General features: G+C 40.2%; 1 protein-coding gene across 1 annotated transcript in view; it reads right to left on the bottom strand.

Moving 5' to 3' along the window:
• The window catches only part of PTPRN2 (protein tyrosine phosphatase receptor type N2), a 944,343-nt gene that overhangs the window by 712,748 nt on the left and 212,429 nt on the right, over positions 1-19,166 (bottom strand). The window contains exon 3 of the mRNA XM_075922745.2: positions 1,998-2,111. Coding sequence (XP_075778860.2) covers positions 1,998-2,111 — 114 coding nt within the window. The remainder of the gene's footprint in view (positions 1-1,997; positions 2,112-19,166) is intronic.

Raw genomic sequence — 19,166 nt, 5'->3', positions numbered from 1 at the left:
TGGTCCTATGCCAGTGACAAAAGGGGCAGTTTGATCCTGTCTTTTTCATGGTAGATCTAGCCTCAGCTGAAGCGGATCTAGTTAGTAGTGCTGCTGAAGGACAAGGAAAAATTAGAAATTAGAACTGCTCATGGAGTGATATTATGGAGCAAGTTAAGACCTTCCCTGATTATTTCAAGGCCATCTGTGTGGCCTTGAATAAGCAAGTTTCCTTTGTGTCTGTTTTGAATGAAAGAGACACAATGTTCTGCAGAGTGCACAGGAAAGCAGTGTTAATCATGCAAATGATCATCATTACAACTGACATTAGTGAGTTAAAAATATGGACCTTGATAGCTACAGTAGAAAACAGACTTCCCGCTAAGCCTCATTAGGAGAATAATGGATTGGGTAAACATGGATAAAACTCACCTGGCAAAATTGTCACAATAGTGGACACACTTTAAATATTTCTATCAATTGAAGAGTTTTAATTGGTTCTGTTGGCCCAGTTCTTTGTGCACAATGAATATGCCAGTATTTGCCAAGGATGGGGAGAATATGGAAGAAATATGACAAATATTAAATGTGTGAACTCTACATAGCTGTTGTAGATATTTTTAAGTTGCTGTGGTACCTAGGGCTAAGAATATTACATAAGGGAGTTCAAATTGATTTGGGAGCAAGTGGGCAGATGAACATCTCTATGTGTGTTCCTGAATCCATTTAACTAGTAAAATACCCTAAACAAAATGGAAGGCACAGGCACATGTGGTTCATAGAAGGAATATAGCCTTCCTTTGGAAACTTCACCAAAACCACTGCTCATATTCATTGGCTCAGGGGTGTTCTGTTTAAATAAGATCTACAGGATCAAGCCTGAAACATACTGACTTAAAATTTCTGTACCACACAATACCAAACCCCACAGGAAATAACGACAATACTTTTGCTTCTATACCACTGGCTATTGCTCTTCTGCCCCCAGCCCATCAATGAGGGTGGGAGCAAAGGAGGCAATTGCCCTGGGGCATGGATATTCAAAAGGGCCCAGAGTTTCCAACCACCGCTACTACTGCACAACTCAGAAATCGGAAAGGGCCATATCACTCTAAAGAAAACAGCTGCGGGCTACAAGTAGGGTTGCCAGATGCTCTCCCAAAAAATACCGAACACGCAGGCTAAAACCACACGTTGGGCATATAAAAAAAACCCCGCACCACCTGGCTTCAGCACGCAATCACAGATTTTGTTGAAAGCTCAAGATTTTGTTGAATAAATTCACACACAAGGGAAAGACTCACAGTCACACACAAAGAGAAGAAATATCTCATGGTGCAAAATTTGTTCCCTCTGATACAAGTTATAATATTGACCCGCCCTGCACTCCAACAGCATCGACCCCCCGTGATGCACGAGGAGCGCGGTGTTCTGACAGCGGTCTGCACCATGCAAGCAGCCGCCCAGCCGAGCGGCATGCGGGGGGGCCACATCCTGGGATGGGAGCTAGAAGCAGGGGCGGGGCCGCACACAGGTGTAGGGAGGAGCCAGAGCGTGCGTGCGTCCCTGACGTCAGGGGAAGAGGCGCCGGCACAAAAGAGCGCCACATTCAAAAGGGGAGTAGAGGAGAGTGGAAGAGAGGAGGGAGGAAATATTATTTCCGAAAGTCATCGCGGGCCGCACAGTGAGCCCCTTCAGGCCGCATGCGGCCCCGTGGGCCATATGTTGTGCAGGTCTGCTGTAGTGGTTGCAGCCAGAGCCCCAGCCCTTTAAATTGCCACTGCCGCCCTCGGCAGTACACTCTGGGCAGCGCTAAGGACTGGTGGGGAGAATGGCAATGACCAGGTGGCGCTAAGGGCTGGCTGCCCCCACCTCTGCCCCTTTCACCTGAGGCTCTGCCACTTCTGGGAGCATGGAGCCAGACTCCTCCCCACCTTGTCCAGGAGCCCAGCAATTTTGTCAGCCCCCTGTCTCTCCACACATTTCTTGGGTCCACTCTCATTCAATTTTTACTATACCTCTTTGTGAAAGCTTCTCTAAGATGATCCTTAGGTGCTGAAGAATGGGGGGTGAAATTTCGTATTTATATACGTCTATCACCGGAACCCGCTGACATCTCCCAAACACTCCATCTGCAGAAAAAAAGGCAAAAGGGTAAAGAAAAAAAATAGTTCTGATTTTCTGAAAAGAAAAAAAAACACACGAAGAGATGTGCCCTTGCAATACGTCCTAATTATATACCAAGGAACCTTTAGAACACAGTTTTAAAAAGTCATCAAAGGACTAGTGGAATTTTGAAGTAGTCAGGAAGTAGTGCATTTTCTATCAGAATAAATAATCCTGGAAGAGGGGGGAAGGAGGATCTATTGTATATCATAAAATTATAAGATTGCGCTTTTTAAAAAATAAAGTAATTTCAGACTCGTGGCTTCTAACTCTTTTGATGTAAGGCTTCTTTTCTGACAACTGTGTATTTGTGGGGAAATGAATGTTCCGTCTCATACTTTCCAGATGAAATGAAAAGCACCCAGAAAATATAAATATTAATTTTCAAGAATGATGAGGATTTGTTGAAATATTTTTAATGTAAGAACTGTTCGTTAGGCATTGGTAAATGCATGCTGAATTCATAATGCCCAGCAAAGGCTCATTTCAAGTAGTATCCTCTAATGAATGCAGTAAAAGAAAACTGCTCACAGAACAATGATATATTAATGGAGCCTAATTTATTTAGCTCCATTCCATTTGTCTAAAATGATAGACTCTTCTCATCAATGTCTTTTCAAATCACACCTTTCTAATTAATTTAGGTCCTAATTAGTCTTTATTTAGAGAATTGTTCATTTTGAGACAAGCTTTCTGTGTATGTGTGGGAGGGAGGGGGAAGTTCAAAACCTTCAAATTACCTTTCTCTCTTTCATATAAAGGACTAATTCAGAGTGTAGGTGCTTCACATACACTCTGACCATCTGCAGCTTTAGGTTTCTGAGAAAAAAGTGGTTTCATTTATTGTTCAGTACAGTTTTACTTTACATACTGATCCAAAGGAAGCCATTCAGACGCAACACATTTAATTAGCAGAATATTCTACACAGTGCTGGTTTTAACTCAATAATTACTGCACATCTGATATCACATTTATGTTTAAAAAAGAACAGCTTCATCTGATTAGCAGAAAACAACATCAAGTATTAATTTGCAAGCATCCATTCATTTCTATGGAATGTTGCAGAGCCAAAACAATGGAAAGAGAACAACTGGCCCAGTTGCTCACAAAAGATGAATAATGCTCATATAATGTTCTAGAAAACAAGCACGTATGTGGCATAGAAGAAATAACATAGTATTAGCCTTCATTATTCTATGTAAATAACTAACAGAAATTAACTGATATTTATTTTCCAGTGTCCTTTTCAGCCCCCTCCAACCTTAAAATGCCAAATAAGATTAACCCACATTAAAAATTCTCTGCTTAGTCCAATTTTTATTTTTGAAAACTATTTTAAACTATAATTTCAATAGGAAGGCATGTAAACAGTTGTGAAATCTGCAACTCACTTTGAAATCCTGATGCAGTTTGAAATATGCACAATAACAAACTTTTTTTAATTGAGAATTATAAATTTATAGTGTATACATCAAGAACAAATAATGGTCTGATTCATCAAGGATCTTAACATGTGCTCTACTTTAAAAATATGGATAGTTTCATTAAAGTCAACAGGATTCTTCACATGGTGCAGGTTAGCATGTACTTAAATACCTTGTTGAGCTGTGTCATAAAATCTTAAGTGGCTACAAATAAGTACAAAATCAAAATGGTTTAAAATTTAAAACCCCCACATTAAACAGTACCAAGAAAATATAGTATTGAGACTATTTTATTCTGTTATTTTTAAATTAATCTGAATAAAAAAAATTAATCCATATTTAGAATCTAAAACATATTTCGTATTTAATTCTAATTGCAACATTTTTACATACTATCTGAAGTGTACATCTAGACTGCGGTGTTGTTTCAAGATATGTCCATTATCCCAAAATAGCATTTTCTGCATCTTTACAGCACACCCATTATTTCAAAATGCAATCAAAACAACGGGAGTGCTATTCTGACATCCCAGTAAACCTTGTTCCACGAGGATTAAGGGACTTGTCGGAATAGCAGTCCATTTTGAAATAAGCTCGAAATAAGCTACACAATTTGCGTAGCTCAAATTGCCTGAAAGTCATTACCTGAAATGCTATTTCTTCTGCAAGTTCTAAAGTTTAAAAGTGGATTAATTGATACACTTATCTTTTTCTAAAAACTTATACTTGGGCTGGCAACTTTCATGCAAAATCTTCAGCCTGATGCCATCAGAAACAATGAAAATAGTCAAATTTGAAAAATAAGAATTAAAGGCCAAAATCTAATCTAAGTTATATTCCAAGAACAAAAATGAAGTTATAGGAACTGGATAGGTAAGATATCTGCTAATTATTTGGTCCTTACACTTGAAATGCTTACATAATATGAATTAAAGGGGTACTACTGGCTACCATTGTAACCAGAAATTCCATTACCATAGTAGAAGACAGACGGGAAGATAATGACATGCTACTAACTTTAGCTGATTAATGGCATCTCTAAACTGTAAAGGTCCCTCTGTAGCCTGGCACACCTATTTTTGTGGCATTATGATCTTTACCTATTACTGCCAATTACATTGGTCCATAAGCACCTTTTCAGATCAATTGTATCTACTTGCTTCCAGGGGTTGTAATAAGTTGTTCTATTGTGTTAGTAAGAGCTCCCTCTAGTGTGTCATTATTATTCCATTTGTATAATAAATACTAAATTGTGGTGAAGAATGGGAAACTATGTGAAGTGATTAAATGCAAACAAAATGGGAAAGACTTTCAGAGTTAAATCGTAAGGGAAATGTTTATATATGATGGGTGATGTTGAAAGCATGAATTATGATTTAATAAATACAGAGTCAAAACAAAACATTGTAGGCTTATAACACCTTTGCGAATGTGCTTATGAAAAATGTTCCTAAAACGCATAACCCAAGAAATAATGGCAACTTGGAAAAAATATCTAGTCCAGATACTTAACAGAATGGGAAAACACTAAGGGTATGTCTACACTACAGCACTAATTCGAACTAACGCATCCAGACTAAAAAACTAGTTCGAATTAGCATTTTGCTAATTCGAACTAGCATGTCCACACAGAGTGGACCCTGAACCGGGGTTAAGGATGGCCGGAAGCAGTGCCGGCACGGCATCAGATGAGGACTTAGAGCGTGGAGCTGCTGTCTCAGGCTAGCCGAGGGCTGTGCTTAAAGGGACCCGACCTCCACCCCGGACAGACAATTCTCAGGGGTGCCCCGCTTGCAAAGCAGTCCTGGCTTGGATTGCCCGGAGTACCCACACTGGGCACATCACAGCACTTGGCCATCAGACTGGCTGCACTTGCCGCAGGCTGCCATCTGGGAAGAGGGGGCAATTGGGGGGTTGCAGGAGAGCTTCCACCCCCAGAAGCCCGCAGAGCCAGCCCAGTCCTCCCCATCGGGGGCTCGTACCCCATTCCTCCCTCACCTCCTTCCACTTACCCTTCCCTAGCCCCCCTTCCTGATGTACAAAATAATGGACAATTGTGTTCAAAAATAGAATCTCTCTTTATTGAACAAAACTGGGGGAGACTGGGAAAAGGAGGTGGGAGAGGGGAAGGGAGAGGCTGGGAAAGGGGAGGGCAACTACAATGATGAGGGGTTTGGAACAGATCCCATATGAAGAGAAGCTAAAGAGACTGGGACATTTCAGCTTAGAAAAGAGTAGACTGAGGGGGGATATGATAGAGGTATATAAAATCATGAGTGGTGTGGAGAGGGTGCATACAGAAAAGTTCTTCATTAGTTCCCATAATAGAAGGACTAGAGGACAGTAAATGAAATGAATGGGTAGCAGGCTTAAAACTAATAAAGAAAGTTCTTCTTCACACAGCGCATAGTCAACCTGTGGAACTCCTTGCCACAGGAGGCTGTGAAGGCTAGAACTATAACAGAGTTTAAAGAGAAGTTAGATAAATTCATGGAGGTTAGGTCCATGGAGTCCTATTATCCAGGGGGTAGGAAAGGTGTCCCTGGCCTCTGTTTGTGGAAGGCTGGAGATGGATGGCACGAGACAAATCGCTTGGTCATTGTCTTCAACCATCCCCTCCAGGGTACCTGGTGTTGACCACTGTCAGCAGACAGGCTACTGGGCTAGATGGACCTTTGGTCTGACCCAGGACAGCCATTGTAAGCACAGGGCTCAGGGTCGGGGGTCTCAGTGGACCCCCTTGATTTTCATGCACACCTGCTCCTGGGTGGCCAGGCTGGCAGCTCTCCTGCCCTAGACGGCCACTTTCCTGTGCCTAGTGCAGAGGTTGTGGACGAGGTCCACGATGTCCACACTAGACCAGGCGGGTGCCCACCTCTTGCGGTCCCAGGCAAGCTCCCGGGAGCTGCCAGCCTGGTCCCGGGAAGAGGAGGAGGGCTGGGGGGGCATCGGGTGGCTGGCTCGAGCCGTGCCAGGTGCAGGGTCTGTTGGCTGGGTGCTGGCAGGCTTGCACCTGGCATGGGCATCGTAGCCTTCCCGTGCCCCTTTAAGGGGTCCAGGGCCGGGAGGGGGGCATACGAGTTTCTCTGGTGTTGGCCAGAGTGGCCACTAGGGAAAGCTGGGGAGGGCTAGCCTCCCACTAGTTCGAATTAAGGGGCTACACACCCCTTAATTCGAACTAGTAAGTTCGAACTGGGTTTAGTCCTCGTAGAATGAGGTTTACCTAGTTCGAACTAAGCGCTCCATTAGTTCGAATTAAGTTCGAACTAGCGGAGCGCTAGTGTAGCGCCTATCAAAGTTAATTCGAACTAACATTCGTTAGTTTGAATTAACTTTGTAGTGTAGACATACCCTAAGACACCAGATTAACATAAGCATATGGTTATCATTAAAATGCTATAATTTGTCAAGCTCTGCCACTACAGTATCCCTTTTTATTGTAGTTTCTCCCAGTATCAGGATCTGTGTTAAATACACGTCACATGTTGATTTAAGGTGACTTCTACTTTTGCTTCCAGAGGAATGACTCCATTCAAATAGGCAGAGAGATGCTTTCTATTGGTTGTGAAAAATTTCACTAGGAATTGAACATAAGCTCTTGAAAGCCATTGTTTAAAAGCCATAGACTAAGACCACCCTTAGAACACATAGACTGATGCTGAGATCACAAAAGTACCAAATTAACATAAGGCATGCATCAGGTAGGATCTTTGTTATGGCTGATGCACTATATAAAATACATTTTTAGAACACAGAATAGCATGGACTATGATATACGAGCAAGGTTTACTATACACATACCAATCTCTACTGATAAAATATGGAAGGTGACACATGAAACTGAGCATGACAAACTACAAGTCCTCTAGGTGATGCAATTCTTTCAGAAAAATGGAGATTCCATTTACCACTGAGAAAAAAAGTGCTATGTTGCATTCACAAGGGCTTTGTAGATACTGAATTATGTGAAAGGGCTACAAAATTCAGAACTTGTGATATAGTTTTATAATGTTAGTTGTGTTAAAATATTCCTATCACAATACACTAAACAATCATCATCACATTCTCACCAAATACCAAAAAAGCTTTTGGCAAAATCTACTGAGTGACCTTATTCACCTCAAAAGCAAATCTATTTAGTGGCAGCTGACTCATTTAGTTTATTTTAGGCAAAGTCTCCTAAAATATATCCTGAGTGAAATAATGACTAACCGTCTTAATTTTTACTTCACAAAATGGAAGCAATTCTTGATTAAGTGTTTTCAAATGATTAACTGCTATATTCTCATGTAAAGTTCAAAGCTATGTAGAGCATTCAAGTTCTGAGCTTGTTGCACTGAGCCTAAAGTAACCAAGGTAAAATGAACTAGCAGAAAAAACTGTTCAAACTAGCTAAAATGTACTAAAAAATGTAGAGAAATATGTCCCAAGATGCTAGCCTGAAATCATTCTCCGGTTACTATTATGTAGACATCTAAAAATTGTAATATGTTAAATAACACTGACACTCCTAAAATGATGAGAGTTCATAAACAGATGCAGTAAAACAATTCTGAGAAGTTTTCGCACACAGGATTCTGTATAGCACCTGCAGGCCTGACGGGTGAGGGGGAGAAGACAGTAATTGCTCCAGGGCCTGGTGATTCAAAAGTGCCTGGACCTCCCAGCTGCCAAGCCCTTTAAAGCATCACTGGACCCCATGTAGCACGCTCCAAGTGGTGCTGAGGGCTGCCTCTGAAAGGCTAATCCAAGCCCTGCACTTTCCATCTGAGGCCCTGCCCCTTCTGGGGGCACAGAGCTGTTCTCCTTCTTGCCCAGAGACACTGGTAAAACTGACCAAAGTATTGTTATCATCCATTTCATTGCTACTGAGCAAAGCTATGAGCGTAAGCAGAGGCCCTGGAGTAATCAGTGTGTCTGTCTCATGCTTTCATTTAACTGCAAAGCTTAAATTCCTCAGTAACTGATTACTTCGGTCCAGAGGTGAAAATAAGTGGGTACGTCCCGATAGCCAGCTCCGGCAAGAGCTGGCTGAGCTGCAGCAAAAGCCAGGAGGGAGCTATTTAAAGAGCTGGCAGGGACCTGGGTTGTAATAGGACAGTACCTGTAAGAAATGTTAAGTTACTTTCATTACTGCTTAGGTCTCTATGCGTAGCAAGAAAATTTCCATTTTGTACTGAGGAATGAATTTTGCAAGCCCTTCAATCAGATTGATGCAATTCCTTTAGCTTTTTATAACTGCCTGTATGGGTCAGACAATTAGAAGGCCTCCCATAGAGAGTGGTTAATTGAGTTGGAATGTATAAGTGGACCAAGGCCCATACCTTCCTTACTATATAATAATTTGCTATTATAAAGTTACAATATAAAACTGAAGTTTGTACTTGTGTACACTGTTCACTCTAATTTTGTCCATCAATGTGCAGAATACATTTTGTTATGTACATTGAGGCATGTGTAGATGTGCACCACTAGTAGAAACACATGCTGCTGGCTGTGTAGAAACACATGCTGCTCTGCTAATCAACTGAGCAGCATTTGAATCTCTCCTGGGTGGCCATCTAAGCGCTCAGCTTACAGGGAACAATGCCTGTATATAGTAGATACATCTAAATACACAAAGCCACATGCAGTGATGTTATGTACATGCCAAGATGTATTTATCAACTTGACTATCCCATCTGCACTCTGACCATAAATTAAAGGTCTTATTCTACCACTACAAAGCTTCAAGCAGTTTCAAACAGCTGTCATTTTTAGTAATTCAGTCTGCCAGAAACATGATTTGGTTTTCTCCTTAATATGGAATTTCCAAAAAAAAAGTTGCAGGACATTAACATTCAGTCCTGGACTAATAACAAACCAGAGGCCTGATATTACATGACCCAAAATGGTTAGAAACAGAACTTTTATACAACGGAAAAGGGTGAATCATTAGACTCCATTGGGACACAGTACCTGCTTCTAGACACGGAAGTCTTGAAGACACTGGACTTTAAGATCAAGAACAACTATTATAGGAATCTTATTAAGGCTATTAAAATATATGTTATTTTTCTCCCCTTTGGCTTCTATATAGTAATATACATGCTTTCAAAGGTCTTTAAAATAGGACTCAGTTATGATTTCTAGTGCAATACATTAACCTTGCATATCAATGGCTTTTTATTTCAGAAGACAGTGAGCCTACGATAAATACTGAAGATTTACAAGCATGGTACACAGTAAATAGCATTCTTGGAGTTTTCTATTTATTAAAAACATTTTGTTTTTAGAGAACAAAATATTTTGTTCATCAGCGTTTCAGTACACTTCACAAGAGAGGTGCATCTACCACCTATTAAGCAATACTAGGTTCTACATTGGTATCCACAAGGCAATGTTTTGAAAAATTAAATGTTTTGAATGAGCCAATAGTTAAAAGTCTCATATGAATACTTCTTCAGTACACCTTAAGCTTACAGTCACTGAAGCTGCATGCCGTAACTGAAGAATGTTAACGTATGGTGTTCTGCAGAGAATCCTGAGTTCCTTTGAGCACTTTTCCATGTTTAACTTTTAAAACTGGTTTATCGTTTTACTCTGCTTGTTTAGATTCAGCATCATGCACCCTCAGTAGTCCTCTTTTGCTTCTATTTCTGAATAACAACAGTGGCACCTAGTGGACAGCTTTATCCCCAGTGCTCAATTCTGATGTCAGGCTTGCAGGAGAATGTTGCAGAAAAGCTTGTGAACTAAGCTATTTGAGTACATGTGGCATTTTATCTGACATCTGTGGGTATCTATTTACCTAGATCCAAACCTTCACTAACATTTATGGTAGACAGACTTGTGAAACAGCACAAGTAGCTGTGTGATTTTAATGTTTGAAAACAAATTAAAAACCACATACCATATTGCTGGTAACTACATTTTTGTTGAAAAGAACAATTTTAGTTCAAAAAAGGAGGATGGTATAAAGAAAACAGTGGCTCATTCACACACTGACTTCTTTGCTAAGACTGCCTTCAAGACATACACAGTGTTAATTGTGTCATTTGTTTGTCTTCAAATAATATTTAAGAGCGATTTAACTTTGCTATCCATGTCATAATGTACTGCAATAAAAGTAAAATCACCCACTTTAAAAAACAGTCAGTAATAGAAGGCAACTGCCAAAATAAAATACATTTCTCTCTGTTGAGAGATTCAGAGGAATCACTGAGGCAAACAATGCTAAAAAGAATCCTAAATCTTTGGGGAAAAGCCTTATTCCTCAAATACCAATGTCCACCCTTCCAATATACTCCAAAACAAAACTCAGGCAGGGGGAGAAGGATTGGTCTGCATTTTCAGTGTTATTTTATGTTTTCTCCTTTACAATATCACAAGTGGCTTTATCCAGTTCCCATTCACATTGAAATGGCTGCTGGAAATGTCAAAAATTTAGAGAGTCATAAATATTACACACAAAGAAGTAGCCAGCATATATGTAATATCTATTGAACATGCCATTAAATGTGTATTACATGTTACGTGACTATGATATACTTTATATTATATATGAATGTTATACAGTACTTGCCAACTTATGTCAGGACATTTATATCTCAGAATACCTCACAAAGCTAAATGTAGCATTTGGCAATAGAAAACAAAGACCTTCTCAAAATCAAAACACATGAGTACAAGTTACAAGAGTCTTCATGGCCCAGCTGGTTTGGCATACTGTGTTCAAGAACATGAGATATGAGATACACATTGGAATCACAAAAACAGTAAAAAGCTGACTGATAAATTTTAGATTTGGGTAATGAATGGAGGGCTCTCTGAGATATACAGAATCTATTATACTGGGGAACATATCATCTATGTAAGGTGAGCTGAGAGTAAGTAAAAGTTTCAGAGTGTGAGAAAAAGCTTCCCAGATAGATCAGAAAGCCCTGTCACTTTTTCTTTCTTATACTGTACTGCTATTGATTTTTAGCAATAGAATGGTTATGTATGGTTATTTGGCCTCTTGAACATTTTTCATAACAAACCATGAGTGTAGTCAATCAATTGACCAACACTTCTCTCAGGTGACTTTATCCAAAAGTTTAAAAGTGTCCAGTTCCTCAGAGGTCAGTATTCCTGGTACTGTATGGGTAGGAAAGTACAAAATACATTCATGGATAAGTAGGTATCCAATATCTTTAAAGCTCCCAGGACTTCTGTGAACCATTTCAGATCACTAGTAAGCAACACATGATAAAACTGAGGAACTAAGGTATTTTATTAATCACGTAATTTTTATATAAAGAAGTAAGAGGAACAGCTGCATATATGATTAATATGACAGCATGGCATAATTATCCATGCTAACATTATTAGGCAACAGACCTCATCCAGGCAATAATCATGCCCAAAACTACAAATGTATTAATAACACTGCACAGATTGAAAAATAGACAAGTCTATCTTTAAGATGTGTAGTTAGCCTACTGACATCTCTTAATTCAAAACAGTTTTTGTTCTTAAAAATTTTTTCTTCTTTGCCTCTGACGATAGGACAAAAAGCAATGGCTTAAACCACAGCAAGAGAGGTTTAGGTTGAACATTAGGAAAAAAGTCCTGACAGGGTAGTTAAACAGTGGAATAAATTGCCTAGGGAGGTTTTAGAATCTCCATCTCTGGAGATATTTAGGAGCAGGTTAGATAGGCATATATCAAGGATGGAGATGGTGCTTGGTCCTGCCATGAGGTCAGTGGACTGGACTCAATGACCTCTCAAAGTTCCTTGCAGTTCTAATATTCTATGATTCAATGATTCTTAATATAACTATCCTTTTTTATTTCATCATGGCATCCAAGTATACCAAAAATAGTCAGGATGATAAAAAATACACAGATGACCACACCTCACAAATGAAATAGCAAAATCAGTAAGTATGTGTTCTCTCTGACAAGCTAGCTACTACTATCTGTGGCAAAAATAGTGTTTAAAATGCTTCTGAATAGATCTTCAAGTCCTACACAATGGTGTATGCAGTGATTAACAGCAATGTCTTTCCTAACCTTCTTGGAAATACACATCCTGAATATTTTGAGGCTCAAAAAAACCACTTTGTGGTCTGTCTCCAACAATTACAAACAAACAATAGTATTGATGACCCATCCTAAGGAAAGTAGGATGGCACACCATGGTGATTATCAACACGCTGATGTTCTTAGCTAGCAGTGATAATAGTACAATTTAGCAATTACTTAAACACTACTGTAGTGCTGAGTGTTGGCCAAAGATAGTCATTCAAAAGAATGCTTGTCTCAGGAAGTAACTCCTGAGGATGTTCGTGCATGTGCATGTTCTTCCTGACTTAAAAGGGGAACTGTTTTTAGCTGCAAAACCACAGGAGGAATTCTGAGGGCTGTGCTATTTGCACTAAGCTGCTAATAAGCAGTTTGCAAGATCCCATATATAAACAGTACTTCAATTAACTGCAGACAGATTTTTAAGGGTCCAAAGAACTATATGCATGGCAAATATCAATTGTAAAAAGCTAGAATGTCAAATATCAATTGTAAAAAGTTGAGATCTGTCAATGAGGAACACATGGAGAGAAAGAACAGATGGAGAGAAGGGTTGCCAACTCTGGCTGAAGCTATTCCGGGAGCTTTTCCCCCAACATGATGTTATGTCATTTTTGTAAAATAGCCTGTTAAAATCTCCAGAATTGCTTCCAGTCATCTTCAGGAGATCAATGCTGAGTCCCAGAGACTCCAGGTCATACCTGGAGGTTGGCAACCCTGTAACATACATCTTTGTGAAAAAGAAGCAACTGATTTAAAAACAGATGGTCACAATGGTGACCAAATTTTAGGACTGCTAACTTTTCCATTGAGAAGACACGCCAAACAAAACCACTTGTTCACTGTAAGCTATGTTGGCTTCCAGATGGACTTATCTGGTCAACTGCTTCCTATTTTCAGGATTGCAATACGAATGAAAGCAAAATGGGAAAGAATTAATCCAATATATCCAAACTGCTACAGGAAAGATACTATAAACTCATAGATGAGATTTATTGCTAGTTTACAGTGAAACTGGCATACACGTCTTCAGTGATAGCACATTTGATAGAGGTAGTGCAAGACTAAGACTCAAGTGAATGTTTCCTTTTCCAGTTCACAGTTTCAGGATGGATCAATACTAGATGGAGATAAGTTTGAGGCACCTGTAGCCAGCTGGCAAAAATAAATGAGACTGAGATGTGGAAGATACCAGTTATTTCTGGGAGAAAGTGTCTATTGAATAACTTCTGGACAGGATACAAACAAGATACAAACTGGAGGGAGTTTAGAGACAGAAAGTGTGAGCAAGAAAGAAAGAAAATATTTAGGGGGCTGAATGGAAGACATAAGAAAAGGTTAGAAGAGATAAATATGTATAACTTGGCTAACATCAACTTGATTTAAAATAAGGAGGGGAATGACACAATCTACAAATTGTTTTAGGGTATTAATACAAACAGGGAGATAATTATTTATGACATTACTAGGAAATGTGGGATGATTTTACAAAAAATGAACAAACTGAATATCTGAACAAGCTTCTTGAGAGTGAAATCTATTCCAGAAGCTCTGGAATAGATCTCCCATGACAGCAATGGGAATCCCATTATTCTGAATATTTAGATTAGGCTAGACACAGAACTAGAGAATGAAAAATAGGGAATAGTATTATAGTTTACTAGCTATAATACTATTAACAGAACTGCTAGTAACTATGGGAGCAAGCAGGAGACTCACCACAAACTAAGGCTTTATGGAAGTAATAGGATGCAAATATAATAATGCTTATTTATGTACACTAATTTTCTCAAGTATCACTGAAATGTACTTCAATCACTTCAAGGATACCCATTACATTTTTGGTTGGTGCCAGTGCTTTGGTGCCAAGAAATACACTGGCAAGGCCTTCATTGTGTAATCCAACTATAGTATATTTTCACGGCAGAAACGTATCTGTAAAAACAAAAAATTTGCCTAGTAATGTGAAATATTACTTATTTCATTTGACAGCCAAACCTCACTTGTCAAGGACTAGTTGTTCTGAACATGTAAGAGGAAGATTCCCTGAATGTTAAATCTTACCTTATGAGTCATGTCAAGGCAACATTCTTAAGTGGCATCTAATATTTGTGGCAAACTCCTTTCACTTCTGACTTAACCCAAACTTGCATATTTCTAGATCTTCAAAGAAAAATGCCTAGTGAAGCGCTCTATAGAGAGCTTATAAGTTTTGTAAATATATTAGTGATTTTACTGCTTACGAAACTAAAGAGCTACAAGAAGTGGCTTGAGACATACATAGCTGAGACAACTACTGTTCAAGAGGACACTTCTCCATAAAGTTCTGCCCATGTATTGTATAGCGATACACTTCTGTTTCTAAGCCATTCTTCAGCAGGGTCTGTTTAGGCAAACTTTTAAGGGAGCCATTAGAAGCTGACACAGATTGGAGCAGAGCAGAGCCTGCATTAACTTACATCTGGGCTATCTCAGCCCCTTGAAGACCAGGGGAAAAGAAGAATGCAAAGGTGGATTATAGCAGAGATCTGGTACAACTAATAATCCAGGCCTAGAATCTTAATTGTGTTCTCAGTGTTGGTAAAGAGGTAACAAGGCAAGGAAAAGGCAATCATACAGAGCAATCAGGGTCACTTGGTCCACTGGGCCATTTCAAATAAATTGAGTTGCAATACAGCCAAATGACAAGTTATACATCTAGCAACAAGGAATATAGAATGGGAGATTATCCTGGAAAATTGTGACCCTGGAAGTACGGGTCTTGAGGGTTTTGCAGCACCCCCTGATTCAAAGTAGTTTCCATTATTTACATGGTTTACAGTTTAATTCAGTGGCTTTCATCACCCCCACTATACAAATTGCATCCCTGAGTCTAGGACACACAGCAAGCAAAGTCTGGAGCTGATTTACATACCAGCATGGGCTAGACGAGGGCTACTCAACACGTGTCCTGAGGGCCACGTGAGGTCCATGGTCCATTTGTTTGTGGCCCGTGATGCAGTTTGAGTTTACGTGGGGCTTAACACGTGGCTGGGAGCCGAAACAAAAGAGTAGACAATATGATGGTCTTCTGTTGATACGCGTTTTAGGAGTTGAATTCCTGGATTGTCACTGCTCATTATAGTGCTGTCATATAGGTGAAAAATAGGTAAAAATTGAATTTTATTAATATCAGCAGAACTGACTTAAATGGGGCCTGCGTGTTGTGTAGTCTTGCCTTAATTTTTTTATTCATGCCCATCACTTTGAAAGAAGCTACAGTAAAACTCCAATAGTCCGGCACCCAATTGTCCAGCACTCCCGATAGTCCGGCACCAAAATGCCAAGTGCTCCTGATGTAACCGGGATGGAACCCAGAATGCTCAGGTCAGTTGCTCTCACGTGGGTTACATCAGGAAGGGGAGGTGTTTGGCTCTGGAGTAGGGAAGGAGAGGGAAGAGGAGGGGAATTTAGTTACACACGGTGTCCCAGCCAGCTCACTGAAAAGCAGGCCGCTCAGCGCCCATGCCCCAGCGCCTGGAGGGAGACGTATGGCTGTACCGGCTGCCCCAGGACCTGAGTATAAGGTTGGGGGGAGGAGGCGGGAGTGGGACCAGGTTATATCAGGGAGGAGACGTGTTTGACTGCAGGGAAGGGGAAGAGGATTGGGTTACAGCAGGGAGGAGAGGTGTTTGGCTCCAGGGAAGGGGAGTGGGATTGGGTTACAGCAGGGAAGAGAGGTGTTTGGCTCCGGGGAAGGGGAAGGGGAGTGGGACTGGGTTACAGCAGGGAGGAGAGGTGTTTGGCTCCGGGGAAGGGGAAGAGGAGGGGGATTGGGTTACACACAGCGTCCTGGCCAGCTCATTGAAAAGCCAGCTGCTCAGCGCATGTGCCCCAGTTCCTGGAGGGAGATGCACAGCTGTACCGGTGGCTCCGGGACCCGAGCATGAGGTTGTGGGGGAAGGGTGATTGGGTTGGGAGTATGCAGGACCTCCTGATTCTCCGGCATATCCGATAATCCGGCACCACCTAGGTCCCAAAGGTGCCTGATTATCGGAAGTCTACTGTATTTGCATATATTTGCATATATATTTGTATGTATTTGCAACCACACTTAAGTTGCAGCCCTCGGCATGTGCTGTCAGTATCATTGTGGCCCCCAGAGCTTCCGAAGTTGAGTAGCCCTGGGCTAGACAAAGGGCTGTAGTGACAGGGCATTGGGAAGGAGGTTGCAGTACTTTTTGCAGTGCTTAGCTTTACAGGGTCCTTCAAGAGAAATCCAGCGTAAGATTCTAATGGCAATATGGAAGTATCAGCAGTGCAGAACCCCGAACCTCCAATTAATTACACTAAGAATTTCATTCCTTTACCAGTTCCTTGCTGGACTAGTTGCGTTTATCTTATCTTTCTTTCTCTCACAGATGTCTATCTTTTTACTCTGGATGAGGCAAGTATGAATGAAAAAATGAAATCATCCAAGTTCATCTATGAGGGCCCAACGAAAGATTTCACCAGAGAAAATTTTTTAAAAAGTTACAAATACTAATGAAAACAAAAATAATAAAGCATTAATTCATAAATAAACAAGGAATAAAGGAATGAACATTCGGAAAAACTAATGTCACAAAATACATTTGTAATTACATTTTAGTTGAGATTTATGTTAGTTGAAAAAGTATTTCTCCCATAAAATAGAATTTGAAGGCATTAAAATTATAAATCTTTGAATGATTTTCACATCTATTTATCATCTTTTCCAAAGCCAAGATTTTGGAGGCCTGACTTCTCTTGATGCCTTGCCTTATGTAAGTACCTACTCTGCCAACCACCTCAAGTTAACACACATCTATTGATTTAGCCTGACATAACATTTTCTCTCAAAGGTGTCAACCACAATTATCCTTTCTCCACTTTTAATCTATTTCATGCATATTTAGCAACAACATTAATTTTAAGACATCCATCATTTTGCCCTTTAGTGGACAGCATGCAGAATTGCAGCCATGTGTTATGCTTCCTGTTTTCAGTGTTTGTAAAAGAGCAGTAGAGGCAAGACACCTTGATACCATTACAACATCTGGAACATATTCCTCCAAAATCAAAATGTTCACTCTGAAGTCAGGGAAGGACAGCCTAAAAAAACCCTGCACATTTTAATAAATTTAAATATTTTAAAGGCGCTATTCTACGTCTTTTGTGCAATCTTCATTTGCTGCAAAGTTCACGCTCTACCTAAACCACAAGCTGCTGTCATATTTGGTGTAACCTGTTATGGGTAGAAAGATAGCAATAAGACAGAAAAAAAAGGAGCTAATCTCCTCAATCAACAGCACTCAGCTCTGCTCAACAGCCGTTGCCAAGTAACAGGGGCCAGCTTCTCTTATCTGCTTCATAATGTTTCATTGACTATTCAGACAAGAATAGAAAGCTGTGACACTCAGGGTTATAAGCAGCACAAAATGAAAATGGCACATTATGTGGGATGACGAAAAGAAATCTTTTAGCCCTCGCCTTATCTGGACTGTAACTGTTGCTTAAAAAAATCATCTATCATTTTCTGCTCTGCTCATTTAAATACCACAAGATAGATAGATAGATAGATAGATAGATAGATAGATAGATAGATAGATAGATAGATAGATAGATAGATAGATAGATAGATAGATAGATAGATAGATAATCCACATAAATAAGATTTTTAATGCTTCTTGGCAAGTGCTTAGCAATTCACTGACATCAGCGATAACTGTGAGACAGAAAAGCAACAGTTTCTCACTTCCCTATTACACAACCTAAAACCAGATATTCACTATGCAGTCCTGTGGCACCTTGGAGATTAACAAATATATTATATCATGAGCTTTCATGGGTAAAACCCACTTCATCAGATGTGTTAGAGTGGATTTTCACCAGTTATTCTAAAGCTATTGCAAGTAGATTCAGTGGATTGAAAGATGCTTTCTCACAGCAGGTGGAAAATTCTTGAAATCTTGTCAGCCATTTTTGTGTGTGACCATGAAAACTTTATGATAAAACTGTGATGATCTGTGAAAAACTTTAAATATTAACTTTCATTCACAATATCATCTCTCTCACACAAACGTAGAGAAATTCTGATTTAAAATTCAAACATTGGTACTTTTTATATTAGCTTATTTCTCCATCCATGCACCATGCTAGGTCCAGAGAAATCTTATGCTGCCTCCTTCACTGCTGTTTTGATTGTAGATGAAGGATTAAATTTTCAGAGCACATGCCCATCTTTGAAAACTAACCCTTTAGTCTAAGCCTGTCTCTGAATCAGGGGTGGGCAAGATATGGCCCTCAGGCTGGATCTGGCCTGCAAGCCATTTGATCTGGCCTGTGACCAATCAAGACCCGGAGGCATGGGAGTGTGTGAAGTCAAAACAGCTGGCAGTTCCCTCTGTGCACCATGCCCCACTGTCAGGGTAGGGTGGGACTGACTTAAGGGAACCCCTCCCCCCCCTTCTGCCCGAGGCACTGCCCCTTTCATCTACGGTCCTGTCCCTTCTAGGGCTGGCCTAAGACCACTGTCAACATTGGTGAAG

The sequence above is a fragment of the Pelodiscus sinensis genome, chromosome 2, assembly GCF_052426305.1.
Source record: "Pelodiscus sinensis isolate ZL-2025 chromosome 2, ASM5242630v1, whole genome shotgun sequence".
Lineage (NCBI taxonomy): Eukaryota > Metazoa > Chordata > Testudines > Trionychidae > Pelodiscus > Pelodiscus sinensis.
This window is presented reverse-complemented; position numbering and strand designations above follow the sequence as displayed.